This window comes from Oryza brachyantha, chromosome 1 (assembly GCF_000231095.2).
Source record: "Oryza brachyantha chromosome 1, ObraRS2, whole genome shotgun sequence".
Taxonomy (NCBI): domain Eukaryota; kingdom Viridiplantae; phylum Streptophyta; class Magnoliopsida; order Poales; family Poaceae; genus Oryza; species Oryza brachyantha.
In genome coordinates, this window is record NC_023163.2 from 10,011,375 (window position 1) to 10,034,953 (window position 23,579).

The window sequence follows — 23,579 nt, forward strand, 5'->3', positions numbered from 1 at the left end:
GTATATAAACAACAATAGTTCATATATACGACATATATTGCTGACTAATCTTTGCAATGCTTCAGCAATTTACTCTCTTGGTAGATAAGTTACAACCAATCAGAATATTAAATTCATAAAAATGCCAGACTCTTGAGCATTGCTAACCCTAAACCTCGCTGGATCATCATCACTATTTGTATAGTCTGCTTGAGATCCTGATCTTACCAAGCTAGCTCAGACTGAGAGTCTATCGTACGTCCTCTCATGCTCGACCTCCTCCCCCTCCTCCTCCTCCTCGTGCTAACCACCTCGCCATGGCCACCGACGGCGAGCGGCCAGGACTCCTCCGCCACGGTGAGCCCGCTGAACATACACTGCAACACGACCGCCGCCGGCAACTCCACGGCCGCCAGCAGCGCGTACCTGTCCAACCTGCGAGCCCTCGGTGACGCGCTCTCCAGGCGCGCCTTCTCCGGCGCCGGCTTCGCGTCCGGGAGCTACGGCACGGCGCCCGACGAGGTTCACGGCCTCGCGCTCTGCCGGGGCGACTTCACCGGGGGCAACTGCACCGACGGCCTCGCGTCGGCGTTCCGCGACGCCGCGGCGCAGTTCTGCCCGAACGCCGCGGACGCCACCGTCTACTACGACCAGTACATGATCCGCTACACCGGCGACGGCCGCCTCCTCTCCGACCTCCGCAACAACGAGCCGCTGTGGTCGGGCAAGAACATGAACGAGGTCGCCGGCACCGGCGCGGCGGCGCGGTTCATGGACAAGGCCACAGAGCTCATGAACAAGGCGGCCGACCTCGCCGCCTTCGGGCCGTCGTCGTCGTCGACGCCGAGCCGGTACGCCACCGGCGAGACATGGTTCGACGAGCAGGGGGTGAGCATAGTGTACGGGTTGGTGCAGTGCACGCCGGACCTCACCGGCGAGCAGTGCCGGAGCTGCCTCGCCGGCATCGTCGCGCAGATGCCGAAGCTGTTCGGCTCCGCTTCGTCAAGGCCGGTTGGTGGGAGGATCCTCGGAGTCCGGTGCAACCTGCGGTACGAGAAGGATGTCTTCTTCAAGGAAACCAACGCCACGCTTAAGCTCAACATGCCAAAAAGTATATACGTATCCCTCTTCTTCATTTCATATATGCAATATTCTTCATCTTGTTTAATTTTAAATTTTTAATATATGCAGATTTGATTTCATATGAACCAGTCCGTAATAGATTCATTACAGTAATTTATAATTTTATGATATGTTCAGACAACCATATATGCATGCATAATTTCATATAAATTAACACAAAATCGATCTAATTAATATCATTTGCACTACACTGTTGCTAGAGGGGATGAGCACGATGCTGATGATATTCGGCGTGCCGTGCCTGGTTCTCATCATATCCGTGGTGCTGCTCAGGCCTCACATCGTCAGGCAGATAAGAGGTAACGAGTTTAATTAGTCTGTTGACTGTTCTGTTGTTTTCTTGGTCGATCGATTGTTACTGATTTAATTATATTCTCGATCGATTGTTACTTCATTCATTTTGCTTACAATGATGTTGGCAACGACAGAATTGCTGCTGCAGAGGGACCTAGTCGTATTGGAAAGGGAGATCGTGAGTGAAAGCGATGAGAGGTTTTCGCTGTTCAAGTTCTCCAAGATAAAATCTGCTACGGGTAATTTCTCCGAGCAAAATAAGCTCGGAGAAGGTGGATTTGGCCCTGTTTACAAGGTAATTAAATGCATGTGCTTGACAAATATATATATAAGTTAACCTCTACTTGATCTCTCAATTAACTAGTCATCTAACGTGCAAATTATTTGTATATGTTTCGTCACATCGATCACCAGGGCCGTTTGACTACGAACCAGGACATTGCAGTCAAACGACTTTCTCCAAATTCTATTCAGGGATTCAAGGAGTTCAAAAACGAAATTAAACTCATAGCATGCCTACGGCACAGGAATCTTGTTAGGCTCCTTGGATGCTGCATCAAAAGCAAGGAGAGGATACTAGTCTATGAATATATGCCAAATGGAAGCTTGGATGACCTAATTTTCGGTATGCATGTACATCTTATCACTTGCAGTAGCTGCAATTAAAGTGGTATTTGTTAATTATCTCAAACAGTTTAATTGTTTTCCTTAACAATATTACTATCATGGAAAAATTATTACAGGAGAGGAAGCAAAACCGAACTGGCCTGTTCGTCGGCACATTATTGAAGGGGTAGCAGAAGGTCTCCTTTATATACATGATTATGCTCATGAACGTATAGTCCACAGAGACCTGAAACCTAGCAACATACTGCTAGATCATGAAATGAATCCCAAAATTTCAGATTTTGGGATTGCTAAGATTTGCCTCCCCAATGTGATAGAATCAAAAACGACAACGGCAATGGGTACATTGTAAGTATTTGCCCTTTTAAACCTCACATTTCACATTATGGGGCGTTGACCTGTTTAATCTGTTGATAATTGTACGTGTCAGTCTCTCAATACCATAATTTATTTATCAATCAGTAATAGGATGTTACGGCCATTACTTTCATCGTCAGTGGCATTTTCTGAATTGTTTCAAAAGCAAAAGCCCCTAAAAATCGGTGTACGCCATTGATCAACTCATTGTGTGTTACCTGTAAATTTTACATGAATATTTTGCAGTATAGTCTTATTGATGCACATGAATCATTTCCTTTCAGTGGATATATTGCGCCAGAGTACTATTCTCAAAGTGTTTATTCAACAAGGTCCGATGTTTTTAGCTTTGGCATTTTAGTTCTTGAGATCATAAGTGGAAAGAGAGCCGTGGGCTCATACAAATTATCTGGAAGATCATTCGAGCTCAGGAGATATGTGAGTGAAAAATTTCATGAAAACTCTGCATACTACTCATCTAATTTCCAACCAAATCTGGACGTTTTCAAGGTCTGGTTGTTCATGTTAATTTACCTCTGAAACACATTAAGTTGCTTAATTTACTGATGACAGGCTTGGCAACTGTGGAAAGAAGAAAGATGCGACGAGTTGGTTGATCCATCTCTGGGAGAAGATTACCAGGAAATGGACATTATTAGGTGCATTCAGGCCGCTCTTCTGTGTGTCCAGGACAGTGCAGAGGACAGGCCAACGATGCACGACGTGACGACGATGCTAAGCAACAGAAACAGGAGGCTGCTTGTGCCTGCACAACCTGGCTCATTCAACATAGACATCGGTGATTCAGAGGAGATCTGATGATGAGACGATTCAGAATAGACATTGATGAAACGGGACTGACAGATCGTCTAGATAAATCAAATGTTAGTGTTACTTACATCAAGGTGAAGGCCACGATTCATGTATTTACATCTTTTTTTGGGTTGGGAAATTCATGTATATGCATGTTATGTTTGTCATCTGTTGGAATAAAACTGATTACTGATTTCCCGCCCTTGGATAATTTTTACAAGCTAGATGTTAAATTGCTTATTTGTTGTGTGTTTCAACGAGAAAGATCATCAAAACCCCTAGCCGACCTTGCTTTTTTGTTCTTTTAGTACTTACCAGGCTTGGGCATAAAAACATTCAGCATTTATGAATTTTTTAGATTTTTAATTTTATTTATTTAATTATTTACAAACTTAATTTTGTGTTTCAAAAATTCATAAGACAGTTCATAAATGCTGAATGCTGACGTGGCAGACGGTTCGGCGGCCGGATGGAACGGCTGTTAGCGGTGAGCCATGCAAATATACACTAATCCCCCTTTCGTTTTGATAAAGAGCGGGAAGGAGGTAAGCACAAAATTTGACCAAAATAATACTTCGTCCGTTTCATATCCATGTATGGCGAGCGCCCTGTCTTGTCCTACAGAGTTCTCTGCCACTGCATATCGATGGAGATTCGGGGTAAGATAGACAAAGAAAGTTAGTTGTGATTGAGTAATGAAAAAAATATTACTTGACCGTACTAAAATTAAGCTGACCCCTTCCTGTGTTCCAAACACTGTTCGCTGAAATGTGTACATTTTCAATCCCATTAATTGCATGTTTTCTGCTGGATCACTAGTTCTAACTCTGTTTTAATGATATCAGCACATGATCTATTTCCTTATGCGGTTTAGGATCAAATAAGCAGCCGTCGCCGGCCGGCAGCTAGCCATGATCTGTTACACTCCATAATCTGTCAAAACATCTGATCAGACGGATGATGATCCGGTGACGCTGCCCCTCTACCGGGTTGATGCATGGCCGGGGTTAGGCCTAATTAATAACATATCGGATGTAATGCGAGACGCCAGGCTAGCTACATGACTTTTTATCGTATAATTTGATTATTTTCCTTTTATCTAGGATGGAGAGATGATCAAGATGAAGTGGCCACCATCTGTTACGCCCAAATACTACGTACAACATGCAAGGTGTTTGAGTCAAGCATGGTGCCGTCGATCTCGCTAATACCAACTTTAAAGTACGTGTGTATCATTAAAACCGCTATCGTCGACTGGAATGTACTCATATTTTGCTAGTAGTACCTAATCTGCAAGACTGCAACTACCTCACTTTAGGCCGCGTTCTTGGGTTCGGTAAGTACCTAGCACGTAACAAGAGATTAATGTATTAATCAATAATTATTACTTATAAAAATTTGAAAAAATAGATTAATATGATTTTTTAAAACAACTTTTTTATAGAAATTTTTTAAAAAAAACACACCGTTTAGCAGTTTAAAAAGCACGCATGTGAAAAACGAGGAAATCTAACCTATATTTAAGCCGTATGAATGAACGTGACCTTAGTTGGCTGTGTATACCTATGTTAGATGCAGAGGCCAGGTCTTGATCTACTACCTCCGTTTCATAATATAAGATGTTTAACTTTTTTTATTGTAGTATTTAACAATTCGTCTTATTTAAAAATTTAGTACAAATATAAAAAATGACAAGCCATGTTTAAAGTTTTTTTATAATAAAATAAGTCACAAGCAAAATAAATGATATTTCTATAATTTTTTAAATAAGACAAATAGTTAAACATTAAAACCAAAAAAGTCAAACATCTTTCGTAGGGAGTATTTTATAAGAAAAAAACTAACTTTAATTTATTTGTTCCAACAGGATCACGTATGCACAAGGATCCCACATATTCGCACAGAGGGCCAATTAATCTCAGCTCGTCCCTGCGCCACATGAAAATGCAACTAATTAAGGAAGGTCACACTTAATTTCTAGCTAGCAGCTACGACTCCACAGGCACAATCAATATATCGGCGACGCGCCACACGAAGCAGGGTTTTACTTCAAATGGTTACTACATCTCAGGAGTTGGACGATCGATCACTTGATCATGATGGATCGATCAGCCCTCGGCGCCGGACATCTTGCTCAGCCTGCTCGGCTGCTTGGAGTCCTTCCCGCCGGCGCCGGCCATGACCTGCTGCCTCCTCGCCGCCGCCGCGCCGCGGCACCGGCTCGTCGGCCCGTACAGCGCCCGCTGCGCCACCGCGCCGGCGTACAGGTCCACCCTCGGCTTTCCGCCGCCGCCGCTGCCGTCGGAGCCCTGCAGGCCGGTCTTCTTCGCCGCCGTCTGGTGGTGGTGGCCACCGTGATCGGCAGCAGACGCCTCCATGTTGGTGGTGGTCTTTAGATCCTCCTCCAATTCTTAGCTACCTCTCGATCGATGCTGTATTAGTAACTGCAACCTGTGAAATCGTGTGCAGGCGAGAGTGTGAGAGTGCTGGGGATTTATAGGTGGCTTGGGCTTCAAACTTTGGCCATGGGGAAAGGAATCTTGCGACGACGTGTGTCGTGTGGTGTTCGCCGGGGTAGGAGAAAGCACTGAGAATTATTAATGGTGCAGCCTCCTTTTCTTGGCTTTTTTTTTTCTGTGTGTGTCTTAGTCGCTTGAATGGTAAACAATAGTACCACTGTAAGTTTAATTGAAGCCAAAGATAGGCCATGGTATACATCCACGTGGGCATTTAGTTTCTTAACAAGTTTCAGGAGAACCTTGGGTTGGTAGTAACTAGGTTAGGCCGGCCAGGTTACACCCTACTCAACGAGAACGAGAAGATACAAAACTCTTGTTTCGTGAAGTGTCCCTTCAAGAGAAAAATACGTGAAGTTGGCATTAGCTCCACTTTTTTTTAGCAGGGTTTCTAGAGTTGAACTTATTGGCTGGTTCTTTTGACAGCGGAGTAGTAAAAGTAGGAGCGGATCAGTCCCAAAAAGGCCCGAGTGACTTCGTCTTTATGGAAAAAGAAATTGTAAATTTCAGCCAGCTGGAAATTAAAAAAAATCAAGGGATTATATTCACCGCATAATTGGTTTCACAGTGCTAGTGACAACCAAAATTTCACATAGTGCTGATCGGGGTGGTAGTTTTCATTCCCTTTCTCATTATAGCCTCATAGGACTATAGTCGTGGAGAAATTTAACTTTTTGCCACTCTTACAAGCGGCCAAAACAGATTTGTCACTCGCTGTGTATGACATGTGGGCCCTTATGAGTCTACGACAAATAGGTCCAGTGGCAAATCTGTTATGAAAATCCCTAAGAGTAGCAAAAAGTTAAATGCCCCATAGTCGTGTACTCTGTTGGTTTCCTTTTCCCGATTGTAGCCTCAGTTGACTGTAGTTTTGTACTATCTTTGTCCCATAATGTATTTTTTTAGTTTTGTCTATATTTGTAGAGATATTTGTGAATCTATACATATGTATACAAATCATATATATTAATCAATTAATAAATATAGATATAGATAATCTTACAATATAAAATGAAGGAAGAAAATTTTTTTTCTCTATTATACCGATACAGAGCTCCAAACTGTAAAGCAATTTTACAGTCCTTGAGTAGGTATGGAGAGGTATCAAATTTTAAAATTTGGTACCTCATCGTACCTAGGTACCAAATTTTTACACTGAAATTTTGGTACCTCGTGATACCTTCTTATGGACTGTAAAATTGCTCAAATTGTATGACGCCATTCGTTAAAAAAATGTTCACGTAGAGTATTGTTGGCAGCTGAGGGTGGCAGGCTGCCAGAAATAATGGAGAGCAGGCTTCGCACTTCTCATGGGGTTTAAGCAAGATGTAGGTGATGGTTGGACTAGGTTTTACATGTGAACAAAGTGCAAATATCATGGCAATCCGTAATACCCAAAGTCATCGTTGTTTGTTTCATTCAAATTGAAAGATTGAACAATAGACGATCTCTTAAAAACACATTAAAATGAAACCTTGCACTTCTTCTGATTTCATAATACTTTTCATTCAAGGCAAGGCTGACGTCAAACTATTAGGCCTTTAACTATGAATACTTTTTAAAATATTTAATTTAGAAGCATAGAGACTATATTAATATATTTGTTAATATTTTTATATATGCTTCAGTAAAAAAAATACTGAGCAAAATTATTTTCTGGAGACCATGTTATCTAAAACGCAAAGTATTATGGAGCCACAGGGGAGTAGCAGTGATGCTCTGTTAGGAACATACAAATGAATTCTTTACAGCAAACGAAAGTAAAAAATATATATTACCTCCATTTCATAATGTAAGATGTTTGACTTTTTTGGTCGCAACGTTTGACCATTCGTCTTATTCAAAAAAATTATAAAAAATGACAAGTCATGCTTAAAGTTCTTTTGATACTAAAGTAAGTCACAAGTAAAATAAATGATATTTTCATAATTTTTTAATAAGACAAATGCTCAAACATTATAATAAAAAAAGTCAAACATTTTACATTATGAAACTGTTAACGCCAGATTTTGGTAAATCGTCCTTACAAATTGAAACACAGCTGAAAAAAACCGAATCGGCTAAGAAGACGAATCGGTTGGGGGCAGGAAACTGGATGCGGTAAGGCTGTAGCCGATGGAGTCCGGATTGGACAGGGATTGGAGTCCGATTGAGCCCGAGGTTTAGAGATGGATTCGGTGTTAATCGTGAGTCCGTGTAGATTAATTAGGCTTTATTTTAGATTTTGGTTAGGATTCTTGTATTAATTGGAGTCCGAACAATGTAAGTTAGTTAGTAGCGGATTCTTATACGAGTAGATTAGTTAACTTTCGGGGCTATAAATATAAGTGCTCGGGGTCCTTGTAGATTATCTTCAGATCAATCTAACTTGGCGCATCGTCTCAAATCTTTGACTTGCTTGAGCTTTCGGCATGGGGTTTGTCAGCTTTGCAATGTAAGTTCTGGTTTGTCAAAACCCGTCGATCAACTAGAACAGGACTGTCTCGGTTAAGTCCGATCTCCTGCCTGGTTGATCGGCGGGCTGTGTTTTATTATTGCTTTGATCTGTTTTAAGCTTGAAGTAGTAGTAGTCCTCGATCAAGGCCTCGCAGGTTCTTCTGTCTGATTTGTTAGCATGATTCTAGTTAACCTAGTTCTATCTCGGTTTAGCCCGATCAATCTGGTTTAACAAGGTTGTCTCATCAGATTGAATCAGGGGCTTGCGAGGTCTGATTTATGTATGTTTGGTACGATTTATCCATAGAAACATGTTCGATCAGCCGAGTCTAGTGAATCGGTTGATGAATTACGTTGTTTTGCCATCTTGTTATTTACATATTATAATGATTAGCTGATATCATGTATGATTATGCCTAGATCTGTACTGTCTCGATTAGGTTCGATCTTCTAGGTATAGTATGAGTATGCATGTTGTTAGTTGTTATTATTTTATACTGATATTTAGTATGGCATCATGGTTTATATTCAATTTCATATCTACTCTTGTATTGGCTGTCGATTTCATGTGTGATAAGTCCTGCAATAGTCCGTTCGGCTGATTAATCTTAAGACTGTCTCGGTTCGGTCCGATCTTTTAAGATTAGTTGGTTGGTTGATCTGTTCAGTATTTATCCTGCTTCTGACTTAACCGATTGGGCATATTTGCACTTGCTATCATGAAATTCCTGTAAAGCCGATCGTTTAGTCTATCGGCTAGGGTCCTGAGACGGTATCGGCTACCCGGCCGATAGCGATTTTAGGGTTAACTGTTTTCCATGCTATATCTTGTCAATTACAGGATCAAACTGACTGGCACACCCCAGTATTTCTAAGAATTAGATTCTGCACTGGAGTGGTCTAAGATTGATTCCCAAGTCTACGTGTGTGATCGTTGATTATTATTTTCAGCGTCAACCGAAACGGAGGGAGTAGTTGTTTAATTGTTCGTTTCGCTTTAGCTCATTTCTTTGTCCCTTTCTCCTCTTTACATATCCCCTCGAAATTGTGCTAACTACAACCAGATGATTTGATCATGAATTACAACTACATGCATATCCATTCCGTAATCCGCATAGTAAAGGAGGCAGCCATTTTGACCTAATGAAACTTAGCGGCTATTTGGATCCAGGGACTTTTTTTAAGTCTCTTAGCACATCGGATGCTTAAACTTAATTAGAAGTATTAAATATAGATTGATAACAAAACTAATTGTATAAATAAATGCTATTTCATTAGACAAAATTTTTAAGCCTAGTTAAGCCACGATTAGCAAATGTTTACGGTGGCATCACATTCGTTAATCATGGCCTAATTAAACTTAATAGATTCGTCTCGCGAAATAGTCCAGAGTATGAGGTGAGTTTTATTAATAGTCTGTATTTAATACTTCAAATTAGTGTCTAAATATTCGATGTGATAGAGACTTAAAAAAAGCCCTTGTGATCCAAACAGGGTCTTAATTACATGGACAGTTGGGCAAGATGCATGCACATTTATGCAGAGGTTTGCGATGGATCCAGCAACGGCAGCCAGAGAGCGGATCTTTCTATCTTCTGATCGATCGTCTCCCCGGAGGAGGGTTTATTCTTTGGAGATCTCGAAAGGATAAGAAAGTGTGGCCGTGCATTGCAGGGTCGGTGGAGAAGGGACGGAATCAGGGGTTCTCTCTTGAAAGGGAGTATCTCTGCTTTCTTGGCCCATAATGAAGAGGATCATTCCTTGCCAATAGCCAGACGGCACAAGAAAAAAGGCCTCAATGATGAAAAAAAAAGGAGGCTCGGTGATTGCTGTGGATCGAGTTGGATGTCCAGGAATATTCAAAAGCTTGCTCTGTGGACGGTTCGTAAAGGTAAGCCTGGATTGCCACAAGAGTTGCAAATGGAATTTGGCTCTGCACAAGCACTGGTCAAAGCTATATGCACTATGCAGTGGAAACACTCTGTATATTTTTAAGGAAACCTTTGATACGGTCATGATAATTGTCAACTTTTTTGTGCGACTAAAATCATATTTACCCCCACCCCCAACACATAATGTCTGCATCTATCCTCTATGTTAGTAGTCAGTTCTGTTTTGAGCTTTACTATTTTTAGGAATTTTTTAAGACTACTAATAAGCTCTTGCTGTTGCGATAGTTCATTATCCAGTTCAGTGGAATGGATTTGGGCTAAGTGGGTTCTTCGGTTTTTTTTCTTTTTTTTTTTTTGAAGTGGTTGCTGAGATCTTGGTTTTTTAAGTTGGACAGTTTTTACAGCAGGAATGAGATTTTGACATGGAAGTGTGGTGGAAATAGGGGATGGATAGATGAAAGGAGGATGACTTTTTTTAAGTACTACCTCCATCCAAAAAAAAATCATTTTTTTGTTTGTGTCCAGCGTTTGACCATCATCTTATTTAAAAAAACTTAGAAAAGTTAGTTACGCGTAAAGTACTATTCATGTTTTATATATAATAACAATAAAAATATTAATCGTAAAAAATCAAATAAGACAATAGTCAAACATTATATCCAAAAACTGAAAAATAAACTTATTTTAGGACGAAAGTAGTAGTATATTTTAGGACGAAGGTAGTAGTAGAGATAATCCCAATTCTAACTTTTTATAGTACTCCGCTAGTTACACCCTAACAAAATTGATATACTGTCCATCTGTGCAGGGATATTGTTAAAAACCTAATTCATGAAGTTTGGAAACATCCACTTCGATGTCCACAAAATCCTGTGGAATCTGTGTTTCAAGCTTGGAATGACAAACACTGCTGCATTTCAACAGCATAAAAGCTAGCAAGTTTGAGGAATCATGTCTTCTAGCATGGGTGATCCGTTATGTGACCATTTTCTCAAGTTTTGTAGAATTACAACATTTGACAATTTCTCTTTTTATTTGAATTTGATTTTGCGACGTGAGTATATGATCAAAACAGAATTAACCACACCAGCAGAGAGGGTGAATAGTAGGTTAAAAAAAATCAGATCTTTCACGGAACTAAAAGATTTATCGATCTCGAACCGAAGATCGATGAAGTACCTATAATTCATCGGTCTGACCGCCAATTCTCCCGCGATTGGACCAATGTAAGCTGTTCAATGCTGTGGGATCAATGTATGCTGCAGTTCTCTACATTGTAATACAAAACTCTGGTTTTGTTCAACCAGTGGTGGCGGTGGAGAGAACAGTTTTTTTACCGAGAAAGAGCTACCGGCATTTATTCAGGTTTCCCATATGCCTTCGGACAGGTGATTTTCTCATTCCATTTTATCCCCCCCCCCCCCCCCCCCCCCACATCTATTTTCAGAGTCCAAGTTCCAAGTTTAAACTTGAACTATGGCACTGTCAAAATGGTAGGATGCCAAGACATTCTGATACTATGCAGATATGTGAGACCATGATACACCATTTCCAGCAATGCATCTTACTAAAAACAACAAAATAATTAAAAATACAGCAATTAATCAAGAATGAATGAAGAACATAAGGTTTGAGCTTAAAAAGTTCCAAATCTTCGAAAGGAAGCATAGAGTTCCTCAGGGCACAAGACCAACAAGAAGAATTAGAAGTGATCCATAACAGCAACGTTTTCCCAAATTCTAATAGACAACCAAAAAGACCACAGTTGCCGCCCTTTTATGATCAACACGCAACACGAAACCTCCAAAGATGACGTAGTTGCCAAATTAGTCTAAGTAGCACATTGATCTTAGACCACAAAAAATTTAGTATCTGATCTTTTTGGTGATAGGATCAAAATCAGCTAATGGAGCTGATTTAGACCCATTTGGGGTAAACATCCATCTCATGGGTGGACAAGAAGGTTTACGGGACAAAGCTACAAAGAATTTCTTACTATCGCAGAAAAGGCGGATGGCTTACACTGAAAACTAGGGCTAAAACTAGGGTAAACAGTCAAAGAATGATTCGTTGTATTGGATTTCGTTGGTTGTCCAATTGAACCAGCCTTAGCCCTCATATAGAGGTTGGTCTTGCAATAATCAGAGCCTCTCCACGTCCTAGTAGGGTTAGAGATGCAATGGGACTCGAAAAACCCTGTGTCCAAGCAAGGAAACATGAGAAAGAACTAAACTAGACTTGGACTCGGAGTTTGCTGGTCAGACCATCCGATAACCTCTAGTTAGACAGCTGTAAGAGTCCCTGGTCAGACCAGCCTACTTCGTATGGTCTGATTGGCCTTCTTGTGATTCATGAAAGCTCTGAATTTACCAAATTTTGCCCAAATTCATTCAAATTCCTGACTTATGCCAAATTTCTGTCATCAACAGCCACCTACTGCCATCATCATTCAGAAATAATAGGGAGATAGAATGGTATTTGTATTATGTTCTTGTTTTGGGTAACAATTAGTGCTACCTATCCCTGTAGATAGCATAAGGTTAAAACCACCATTTTATTGGGTAATGGATTATTCTTATTCAATTGAAGGTTAAGTGAAAGTATTTTTTTACTCCGCAGAGAGTACAGGGATAAAATTGACTCTTTCCTTTATAATTCGTCGTAGACTCTTTATCTAGTTTCAAATGTATTGCTGAAGAAATACAACGCCTCCAAAATCAAACTCATGTTTGCACTTGATGAGAAAGACAGTTCACTACTGTAAAGAAAACATATAAACCATAAATTCTTTTGGGCCCTAATCCTAACTTTGCTTCCTTATCTCTTATGTAGGTTGTGATAGAATTTCCATACATCTTAGTTCAGACACTGATATACTCGATTATTGGGTTTGAGTGGAGCGTTGCTAAGTTCATTTGGTACTTGTTCTTCATGTTCTTCACATTGCTATATTTCACATTCTTTGGAATGATGGCAGTAGGATTAACACTAAACTAGAGCATTGCAGCCATCATTTCACCAACAATCTACAACGCATGGAACCTCTTCTCAGGATATCTTATACCTCGACCTGTATGTTAATTTTCTGCCACATAAAGTTTTGTTTTCATTACAGGTTTCCTTTACGGTTTATTAGCATATTGTTGTCATGTGACTCATACATTTAACTCTTTTAAATTCAGAAAATTCCTGTTTGGTGGAGGTGGTACTGTTGGATTTGCCCTGTTGCATGGACATTCTATGGATTGGTTGCCTCCCAGTTTGGAAACATTCAAACTAAACTTGATGGCAAAGACCAAATAGTAGCTCAGTTTATTGCAGAGTACTATGGTTTCTGCCATGATTTACTATGGCTTGTCGCAGTTGTACATGTAGTTTTCACTGTGATGTTTACGTTCCTGTTCAGTTTTGAGATCATGAAGTTCAACTTCCAGAGGAGATGAGGAAGACGTCATTCTTCGGCATACAGTTTTGTGATAATGTAGTTGTGATATACAGAATTCATAACCCTTTATATAGTTTGTTTTCAATCAGAACTACTTAGAAAAGGTAATATGTTCCTTTTAACCAGCACATACTAGGCAGAGGCATAAACTTCATGACAAGGAATACGGCTGTGAATTGAATATTCAAACTCCACTGGACTTCACCTTTTCTGTTAAGCGGTGTAAACTGTAGTGTCCTATACAAATCGATTTAATGAGATTTCGTGTTCACAAAGGGCTCTCTTTTAGCTTTGCTCTTTTCCTGAACATGTCTTCAATGAATGGGACAGCATTGTTCCTTCGTTAAATTCTGTGGTTTTGGGTTTGAGATTCCTGTAATGGTTGAGTGTGAGTAAAAATGAGTGATTTCACTTTCTTTTTCAGGTTTCCATGGTGATGCCTTTTTCATTCATGTAAATGCTAATCAAGTAATCTGAAATCCTGTTGTACATTTCTTCTGTTCTCCAGCCCACTCCAGTAACCATGGCTCATATGGTTCGCCGGTAGTTTTCTTAGGTTGGTTTATGAACAGCACGCACTTCAGAAAAGCACTTCTATATCAAAGTATTTGATGTTCTTAGGCGATTTAACCAATAGATTTGACCAATAAAACTTGTATTATGAAGTATGTGTTTGTTTGCCCACAATGAATCACAATTTGTTATTAAACTTATACCGCCTCATCTGTAGCAACTATCAACCAAACCGTTGGTTCAAACAAGAAGCACAAATGTCCGCAATGCAAGCATCATAAGGCAAATAAAACAACAGAGGTAGAAGCTAACTGACGCTCGCATGACGCGGGGCGGGGAAGCATTCCGTCGAACACCACGCGTGCGTGCGCGCGCGGGACGGGCCAGCGTCACCCTCACACTCCGCCGTCGGCGCTGCAGACCTCCTTGAGCCGCCCCGCCGCCACATCAGCGTCGATCGAGTACTGCAAGCCAGAGGAGCGAGCGGTGAGGCAGCAAGACGCGTCGTAGTCTCGTAGGTAGGTAGGCCGTAGGCGGTCCTACCTTGGAGAGGACCCAGGCGGAGTGGGCGTAGGCGCGGCGGAGGAGGGCGACGAGGTCGTCGTCGGCGGAGAGGTGGCGGTAGTTGACGAAGTTCTCGCGGGCGTACTTGGCGTAGTACGGCCGCGCGTCCGCCGGCAGCCGCCGCACCAGCCGCAGCACCTCCCGGTACGCGCGCAGCCCGGCGTTCGCCATCTTGTGAATGTGATGTCGCTCGCGTCGCCTGCCTCGACTGGTTTCGTTACTGTTCACTCGTTTCAAAATAAATTCATTTTCAGTTTTTATACCTTGTTCGACTCTTTTTTATTTAATTTTTTTATGATTAATATTTTTATTATTATTGAATTATAAAACATGAATAGTTTTTTATATGTGACTATTTTTTTTATAAATCTTTAAATAAAATGGATGATTAAACTCTGAACATGGGAAATGAAGTATTTTGAGGACGGAGGTAACAGTTTTTTAAGAAAGAAAGAGTGACTGGTTTACGTAGTCATTTACGACATGGGAAATGAAGTATTTTGAGGACGGAGGTAACAGTTTTTTTAAGAAAGAACGAGTGACTGGTTTACGTACTCCGTTCAGTAAAAAATATATGTCATTTACGACATGATCCAATCCAATAAGCAATTTTATATTAAAATAAATTTATAAAAACTAATATATTTATGATATTATGATAATACTTTTTTTGGAAAGAATATATGAATAATATTTGTCTTGCGTTTAAACTAAGTATTTAAGAAATAATTGATTGTTTGGATTCTATAAGTTTAATTAAATTTTGTTCTAAACGATTTTTTTAGAGATGGAGTACTATGGTACTATGTACTACCACTAAGACCGGAACGAACGTCGAGGATGCGTCCTTTCTGGATGAAAGATGGAAAATAAAGTCAAATCATTATCAAAATCAAAGTACGATGCATTCTATAGTTTATATCCATGATAAGTATATTATCAAGCAAATAAAATGAGCTTTGGTCTATTATGTAATTAAAATATTATAGTAGCCGTTGCAGGGGTTAATGAAGCAAGGGAGGGAATGTGTCAAATACTACTACCCCGGTTGCATAATAACTTTTTTCGATTTATGTGCTTTAACGTTTGGCCATTCGTCTTATTTAAAATATGTAAAAAAAACTAAAAAAAATTAGTCACGTATAAGTACTATTAAAATTCAAATAAGACCCAGAGTCAAAACATGATATCTAAAAACTGGAAAATGAACGTATCTCGAGACAAAGATAGTAGCAGGTTGTTTGATTGTTACGATTTTTTTTACGAAGAGAGTAGTAAGGCAAATCTCAGCGCTCAGTTTCATTTCACAGTTACCAAGAGTGTCACATCAGATTTTTAGTTTTAGTCTGGGGAATGAAACAACCTGTCTCAGTGTCCAGTTTCATGTCACAGTTTCATATGCTTAAGTTTTATATACTTGACAAAACATTAAATTGCTGCATGATGCATTGATCAAATGTGCCATACAAATTATACAGCCATTTTCAACGCTATAGAAGTACTAGCATATATAAAGATGGCCTTGTTGGCAAAAGAAAAAATATTGACCATTGTTCAGTTATGTGCTACGTTCAGTTAAAAACAGTAGTATTCACACTAGAAAAAACATGCAGCAGCGGAAACAACAATTGCACTCGTACGAAAAAAAATAGCCAGCAGTAGGAACACACAACTGTTGCATTCATACCACGATCGAGCAAATTTTGAACAAGTTTTCAAAAGATAAATGTCATTATAAATTGGTTCATAATACTTGCTAAGGGAATACTAAATCTCATCTACAGAATTGTTCCATATTCCACATCTTCTCCAATGGCATCATCAGCAAACAACTTTAGCTCCATCTTCTCCAATGTCCTCTCTCTCCTAGGCCCTAGCCTTTTCATTTTCAGTCATGTTATAGATTGTTTAGATGGGGCTAAAAAGTCTAGCTCCATGTCACATCAGATATTTAGACACTAATTTAAAGTATTAAACATAGACTAATAAAAAAACTAATTTCATAAATGAGAGCTAATCCGCGAGATGAATTTTTTGAGCCTAATTAATCCATAATTAGCAAATATTTATTGTAGCATCACATAGGCTACTCATGGATTAATTAGACTCATTAGATTCGTCTCGCGAATTATTCCAAGATTATGGATGAGTTTTATTATAGTCTACGTTTACTATTTGTAATAAGTCTCCAAACATCTGATATAACTAGGGACTAATACAAACACCCCCTAGTTGTATCTTGTTTGAGTATTGAATTATAAACTTCAAGCTGCCTTGCCTCCTTTTGTTCCTTTGCAGCTTTAAGGTTTGTCTTTGAGATTTCAAGCTGGGTTTTGTGACACCTTTTCACGTTCCACTTTACGCTCCTTTTGCATTTCAGTTATCTTGTTGAGATCTTCTCCTAGGATCACAATACCGCCCATAATCAGTTCGGTTGATTGGAAATATGCAATGTCAAACTGTGAGATGTTGTTGTGCACTGATATAACAAAATGTATGAAATTCTGCACACTTTCCATCGGTGCAGACCATGGATTCTGGGGCGAGAAATTCATGCCGTTGGTGCCTCCAGAGCAAGGCCACGACCAGTGCCTTGCTGTGGAAGTGGTGATGCCGGCGTCCTTAAACTCTCCGGTGGAGATTCCCGATGATCCATGGCAGCACGATTCCACTGGGTTGATCCACTGCGGCCCTTTTTTCCACCATCGCTAGAACTTCGATGCCCCGAACTCGCCTCCACAAATGGAGGCATGCCCTGACCAGAGGCATTCTCTTGATTTCGTGGATCCATGGGAAAGGCAGAGAGGTGGCAGCAGGAGAAAATATGTGGGAGCAGCACAGCAACAGACAGGAGAAATAGAAGTGAGCGCGGGAATGGCAGGAGCATCGCACGGGATAGAGGCAGCAGCGGAATTTTGGACGAGCGCCGTGGCGGGGGAAGAGAGAAAGACACACGGGATCGGAATTTTGGATTGCGGATGAAACAGACGACCTCATTCCAATTTCGTTTGAATTTCATCTTGTTGGAAACACCACCAGGAGCGTTTCGTTGCAATGAAACAGCGCTCCTCTCTTCCCTTCATTTTCTTGCCACGTCCTCAGTTTATCCGATATGGCATGCAATGAACTCACGACTGTGTACAAACCGCGTGGGCCCTTCCTCCTCTTTTGTCCCCTCGGCAGGGTAGCGGATGGGACGTGACGGAACACAGCCGCACAAGAATTTCGTCTTTTTTTTATCAGCTCGGGCAACAGTATTGTCGACGGAACGACGATTAGAGCGAGTATAACAGCAGCCTATAAGCTCGCTAAATGTTTATGTGGAGGAGAGAGGATAAATAGGCTGTAAGTTTGTAGCCAGCTCAGGTACAAGAACCAAGAAACTCGGTGAGAGTGACATATGAGTTCTGCATTAATAATGAAGAGCTAACTAGTATATGGGTGAACTAAGAACTGGCTATAAAAAGTTTTATATCTAGCTTGTTGGCTATATTATTAGCCTTCCTCTTAATTGGACAGCCGCCTGCGGAAAGCTGGATCATAGTGCGAGTTGTTGACTAAACCAGCTTTATTACAATATTTATGACTAGCTAAATAGCTATGTTTTACTACATAAATATTTAATCCTATGCTGCATCCATTTCATATTTGTAACTTAATTTAAGTTTATTCTAAGTCAAACATACGTAAGTTAGATCAAATTTATTAAAAAAAAGTAAAATACATATAACATTAAAATAATTTTATTAAATCTATTGTTGAATATATTTTATAATATATTTATTTTGTGTTGAAAAGGTCACTATATTTTTTCTATAAACTTGTAAAACATAAAAATGCTTGACGTAGGATAAACTTGTAAAACATAAAACAAAGAGAGTATTTTCCATAAATATGTTACCCATCCTTTTAATATAGCTAACTTTAATTTAATTTTATATGTGACTGTCCGTTTAGATTTGATTATTTTTACTATTATGAACTTGAATAGTTAATTTACAAAAATCCCAATACTAGTAGATGTGCCGACAGATTTACACTCCTCTCTTTTAGAGAAGTATAAACATGCATGATAATTGAAATCTTGTTTTTTTATGATGTCACGAATGCACAAATATAATAATTATGAATATTTAAAATTTATGCATAAATACAACTATTTCTAGTGGTTTTTAAAAGAATAAAACTTGTTTTATTAACAACATCTAGTGAAACTTTTTTTTTCTTATATGACACCTAATCACCTTCACATCTCTAATCGCCCCTCATTTAAAAACGTCTATTAAAATCTTTCATTATCTACTTCTCATTAGAAACATATATCCAGTCAGGATAATTCTTTATAGGCCACCCTAAATTAGCCAGTTCCCTTATATACCACTTAAAATTTAAGGGCTCTTTCCCTTTATGCCACTTATTGAAATTTGCTCACCCTCGTGCGCCACTGTTGATAGGATGACTCCAGCTCATCATTATTGATAGGATTTGGTTAGTTGTTAGTTTTTACATAAATGACCAAGGTGCTCTTTGGCCCAAGTTGAGGACATGGCCGAACTGAAATCAGATCAAAACTCACACAAAGCACACCAGTCGTCCCTAAACCCTAAACTCCTATTCTTGTGCCTACGGTCTTCGGCGATGACCGTGACGACGATGGTGGCAAGCTGGGAACTACAGCCACATCAAAGACTCCTGCTTGGACAGCTGCTGCATGCTACTGTCCCTTGAGGCAGTGGTGTCCGCGGGAGCTACGTACTGCTGCTGCCCCTTGAGACGGAGGTTGCCGCTCCTGTGGTAGCCATGACTGTTGCAGCTTCATGCGGTGGCTAAGACGCCCGGGACGGCTACTATTGCTCCTTGTTACTTCTGTTTCATATCATAAAACTTTCTGGGTTTGGCTAGATTCACTCGTATATTAATGTATATATTTTGTATATATGTCTAAATTTATTAGCATACATATGAATATAGACAAGATCATAATGTCTTATAATATGGAACGAAGGTAATATATCATATGTGCTAATGAAATAAATGATTTTTCATATCAAATAGCTATATTAGCGATGACCCTAACGCCATCGCACCAACTTCCTCTCCATACTAATATCAAATAGCTAATGAAATAAATGATTTTTCATATCAAATAGCTATATTAGCGATGACCCTAACGCCATTGCTAAGGGTGTAAATGGGTCGATCCGCCAACCCGCTTATAGGTCAATTAAGCGGGCTGACGGCGTTAGGGTCATAAGAGAGAGAAACAAGGACGGGAAGAGAGAGAAGGAAGGTGGAGGGGTGGCCTCGGCCGGCTGGCAGGCGTTGAGGTTAGGCTCGAGGTGGACGTTGGGGTTGGGCTCGGCAATGGGCCTCAGGGACGGGCTCAGCTTGCGTGTTCGTGCATGAGGTAGAGAGAGGAGTCACCATGGTGGTGAGTATGGCCGACTGTAAGGGCAAATAGGTCTTTCTAACATAACATTCACAGTGGTGAGCCAATGGAGTCACGGTAGTGGCCCTAAGGGTGGTCAAATTTCAACTAGTGGAATAGAAAGAAAGAGCTAATTTTGATATGTATATAAGGGAATAGGCTAATTTGGAGTTGCATATGAGGAATTCTTCCTACATTTTATGATGTGGATGCAGATTTTACTTATAAATTATTTTAGATTGCTTTTTTTGTTACATCCAGCTGAAATAATTAGAGCCAAATTTTTGTGTTAATTGTTCAAAGAAAAAGTTCTCGAATGCTTTGTACATAGGTGACTATCTTTTGGCTTATGGAGAGAATAAACCAAACGACATATCTATGAGTGGAGAATAATTTAAATAAAACTTTATATACGTGTGGTTAGCGATCTAAAAACAAAAGCCGAAAAATAAACTGTAATAAAAAACGTTAAAATTATCTCTAAATTTATGGTTAAAAATTAAAATTTTGGTTGATAAACCTAAGTAAAAAGTCTAAAAGACGAAGGTGTACTGTATTAAGGAGGGAGTATCTAAGACTGATACAATGGCATTGCTAGTTTAAGTATCGAAATTGAAATATGCGTGCTTTGGCGGGCGGCCGCGCCGCTGAATGAATTAGAAAACTAACCAACGGCCCAATGATTCTGCACTCTGCGGCTTAACAACAAGCCTCCCCCACCCACCACCTCACCACCCTACACACTACACACTACCCTATCCCTCCTAAGCCGCTTCACCTCATCCGGATCCGGATGCCGCCGCCCGCCGCTATAAAATCGGCCGCGCCCATGCACTCCGTAGCAGCAGCAAGCACACTCCTCGCTCCGGCTGCTTCTCGATCGCCTGCCAGCTTCTTGCGTGCGCGTGCGTGCGATCGATCGACCGACTATGGAGGGCGCGGTGCTCTGCCCCGCCAACCACGCGCCGCTCACGCCCATCAGCTTCCTCGAGCGCGCCGCGCTCGTGTACGCCGACCGCCTCGCCGTCCTGGCCTCCGCCGGCGTGGCGCGCACCTGGCGGGAGACGCGGGCGCGATGCCTCCGCGTCGCCGCCGCCGTCGCCGGCCTCGGCGTTCAGCGCCACGACGTGGTATGAACTGTGTGCCACTGCGACGGTAAATTTCATGTACAATGTTCTAATTTGATCGTAGTGACTCGTGTGTTGCAGTTGCAATAGCACGTATCAACGGAAAAGTGTTGTTGTCTCTGGAGGGCATATATACTCTGTTTCTTATGTCACCTACCAAAAAAATTTTAAAAAAATTTATAAGATACTCACTCCATCCCAAAATAAACCAATTTTTCACTTTTTACCTATAATTTTTGACTCTTCGTCTTATTTAAATTTATTTTTCGATTGATATTTTTGTTTTTATTAGATGATAAATCATAAATAGTACTTTACGTGTGACTAATTTTTTTCTAATTTCCTAAAAAATTTTCAAATAAGACGGATGGTCAAACCTTGGACACGGAAACTGAAGAATTAGTTTTTTTGGGACAGAGGGAGTAGATTAATATGACATGCTCAACAAACACGCAAACTCACAAAGACAAATTATAAAAAAATAATAACTATAATTTGTGAATGTGAGTATACTAACTTCAGTCCATTTTTTTATAACTTTTATAGCTTGAATTTAAAATTGTGTATTTATATAGTGATACATCTAATGTTAGTTTATCTTTTTTAAAAAAATTTAATAAATATTTAGGTGACACGCAAGAAAATGAGATGATGATACATGTATGGGGTCCCTACATGTATAGATGAAAATCCATCTCGCATAACAACTGTGCATCTTTGCCGTGTCGTTGATGTGCAGGTTGCAGTGTTCTCGCAGAACATTCCTGCCGTGTGCGAGCTGCACTTCGGCATCCCCATGGCCGGCGCCGTCATCTGCACGCTCAACTCGCGCCTCGACGCCGCGATGGCGTCCGTCCTGCTGCGTCACTCGGAGGCCAAGGTCATCTTCGTCGACCGCGCTCTGCTCGGCGTCGCCCGGAAGGCCCTCGGGCTCGTCTCGGAAGCCGGAGCCAGGCTTCCCGTCTTGGTTCTGATCAGCGAGCTCCTCGACGACGAACCATCACCGCCTGATGCCAAGCTCCAGATCACTGGAGCCGACTTCGAGTACGAGGCCCTCCTGGGAAGTGCCGGATCGTCGCCGGACTTCGAGATCCGGTGGCCAGCCGACGAGAACGAGCCGATCGCCCTGAACTACACCTCCGGGACAACGTCGAGGCCCAAGGGCGTGATCTACAGCCACCGGGGCGCGTACCTGAGCAGCCTCGTCTCTGTGCTCCTGAACGGCATGGCGGCGACGCCGGTGTACCTCTGGACCGTTCCGATGTTCCACTGCAACGGGTGGTGCCTGGTGTGGGGCGTGGCGGCGCAGGGCGGGACGAACGTGTGCGTCCGCAGGGTGACCGCGGCGAGCATCTTCGACGGCGTGGCGCGGCACGGCGTGACGCACATGGGCGGCGCGCCGACGGTGCTGAGCATGATCGTGAACGCGACGGCGGACGAGCGGCGGCTTCTGCCGGGAGGTAGGAAGGTGACGGTGATGGTCGGCGGCGCGCCGCCACCGCCGCAGGTGCTGTTCCAGATGGAGGAGCTGGGGTTCCTGGTGATCCACTCGTACGGGCTGACGGAGACGTACGGCCCAGCGACGGCGTGCACGTGGAAGCCGGAGTGGGACGCGCTGCCGGCAGAGGAGCGCGCCCGGATCAAGTCGCGGCAGGGGCTGCACCACCTCGGGCTGGAGGCGGACGTGAAGGACCCGGCGACAATGCGGAGCGTGCCGGCGGACGGGCGGACGGTAGGGGAGGTGATGCTCCGTGGCAACACGGTGATGAGCGGGTACTACAAGGACATCCGCGCGACGGCGGAGGCGCTCGCCAGCGGGTGGTTCCGTTCGGGCGACCTGGCGGTGCGTGAGGAGGACGGGTACATCAAAGTCCGGGACCGCTCCAAGGACATCATCATCTCCGGCGGCGAGAACATCAGCACGATCGAGGTGGAGGCGACGCTGTTCAGCCACCCGGCCGTCGAGGAGGCGGCGGTGGTGGGGCAGCCGGACGAGTACTGGGGCGAGACGCCGTGCGCGTTCGTCAAGCTGAGACGAGGCTGTGCGGCGGCGGCGGCGACGGAGGAGGAGCTGATTGCGTTCTGCCGCGCGCGGCTGCCGCGGTACATGGCGCCGAGGGCGGTGGTGGTGGTGGACGAGCTGCCCAAGACGGCGACGGGGAAGGTGCAGAAGTTGGCGCTGCGGGAGCGAGCCAAGGCCATGGGTAGCCTCCGCGCCGCCGCCTCATCCTCCTCCAAGCGGTCGCCGGCAGGGACAGCAGCTGGGAGGAGCAAACTCTGAACGGCACGCGTTATCCGAGGCGCACATGTGTGATGTCTCTTCCAGTTCCATGGTCGATTACGATGGGAATGGGATTTTAATTCCTCCCTCGTTTTTGCATATGAGTCAAATTAATAGATATAAATAAATAAATTATTATATAATATGTATATTATTTTATAAAC

General features: G+C 42.0%; 3 protein-coding genes and 1 pseudogene across 3 annotated transcripts; 3 read left to right on the forward strand and 1 right to left on the reverse strand.

The window, feature by feature from the left end:
* The first annotated feature begins 228 nt into the window (after positions 1-228).
* On the forward strand, positions 229-3,414 carry LOC102713701 (cysteine-rich receptor-like protein kinase 15). Its single transcript, XM_040529915.1, has 7 exons — positions 229-1,090; positions 1,323-1,421; positions 1,551-1,711; positions 1,831-2,041; positions 2,160-2,391; positions 2,685-2,838; positions 2,974-3,414. Exons 1-7 carry the CDS (start codon positions 247-249, stop codon positions 3,217-3,219), a joined length of 1,947 nt encoding a protein of 648 aa, XP_040385849.1. The 5' UTR covers positions 229-246; the 3' UTR covers positions 3,220-3,414.
* A 7,705-nt stretch (positions 3,415-11,119) lies between these two features.
* LOC102713972 lies at positions 11,120-13,500 on the forward strand (annotated as a pseudogene).
* A 647-nt stretch (positions 13,501-14,147) lies between these two features.
* On the reverse strand, positions 14,148-14,796 carry LOC102714249 (LYR motif-containing protein At3g19508). Its single transcript, XM_006645797.2, has 2 exons — positions 14,559-14,796; positions 14,148-14,479 (listed from the first exon to the last, which is right to left on the reverse strand). The coding sequence occupies exons 1-2, from the start codon at positions 14,748-14,750 to the stop codon at positions 14,411-14,413; spliced, it is 261 nt and encodes an 86-aa protein (XP_006645860.1). The 5' UTR covers positions 14,751-14,796; the 3' UTR covers positions 14,148-14,410.
* Positions 14,797-20,936: 6,140 nt separating this feature from the next.
* Positions 20,937-23,423, forward strand: LOC102714521 (probable acyl-activating enzyme 1, peroxisomal). Its single transcript, XM_040520069.1, has 2 exons — positions 20,937-21,137; positions 21,874-23,423. Exons 1-2 carry the CDS (start codon positions 20,937-20,939, stop codon positions 23,413-23,415), a joined length of 1,743 nt encoding a protein of 580 aa, XP_040376003.1. The 3' UTR covers positions 23,416-23,423.
* Positions 23,424-23,579: the final 156 nt, after the last annotated feature.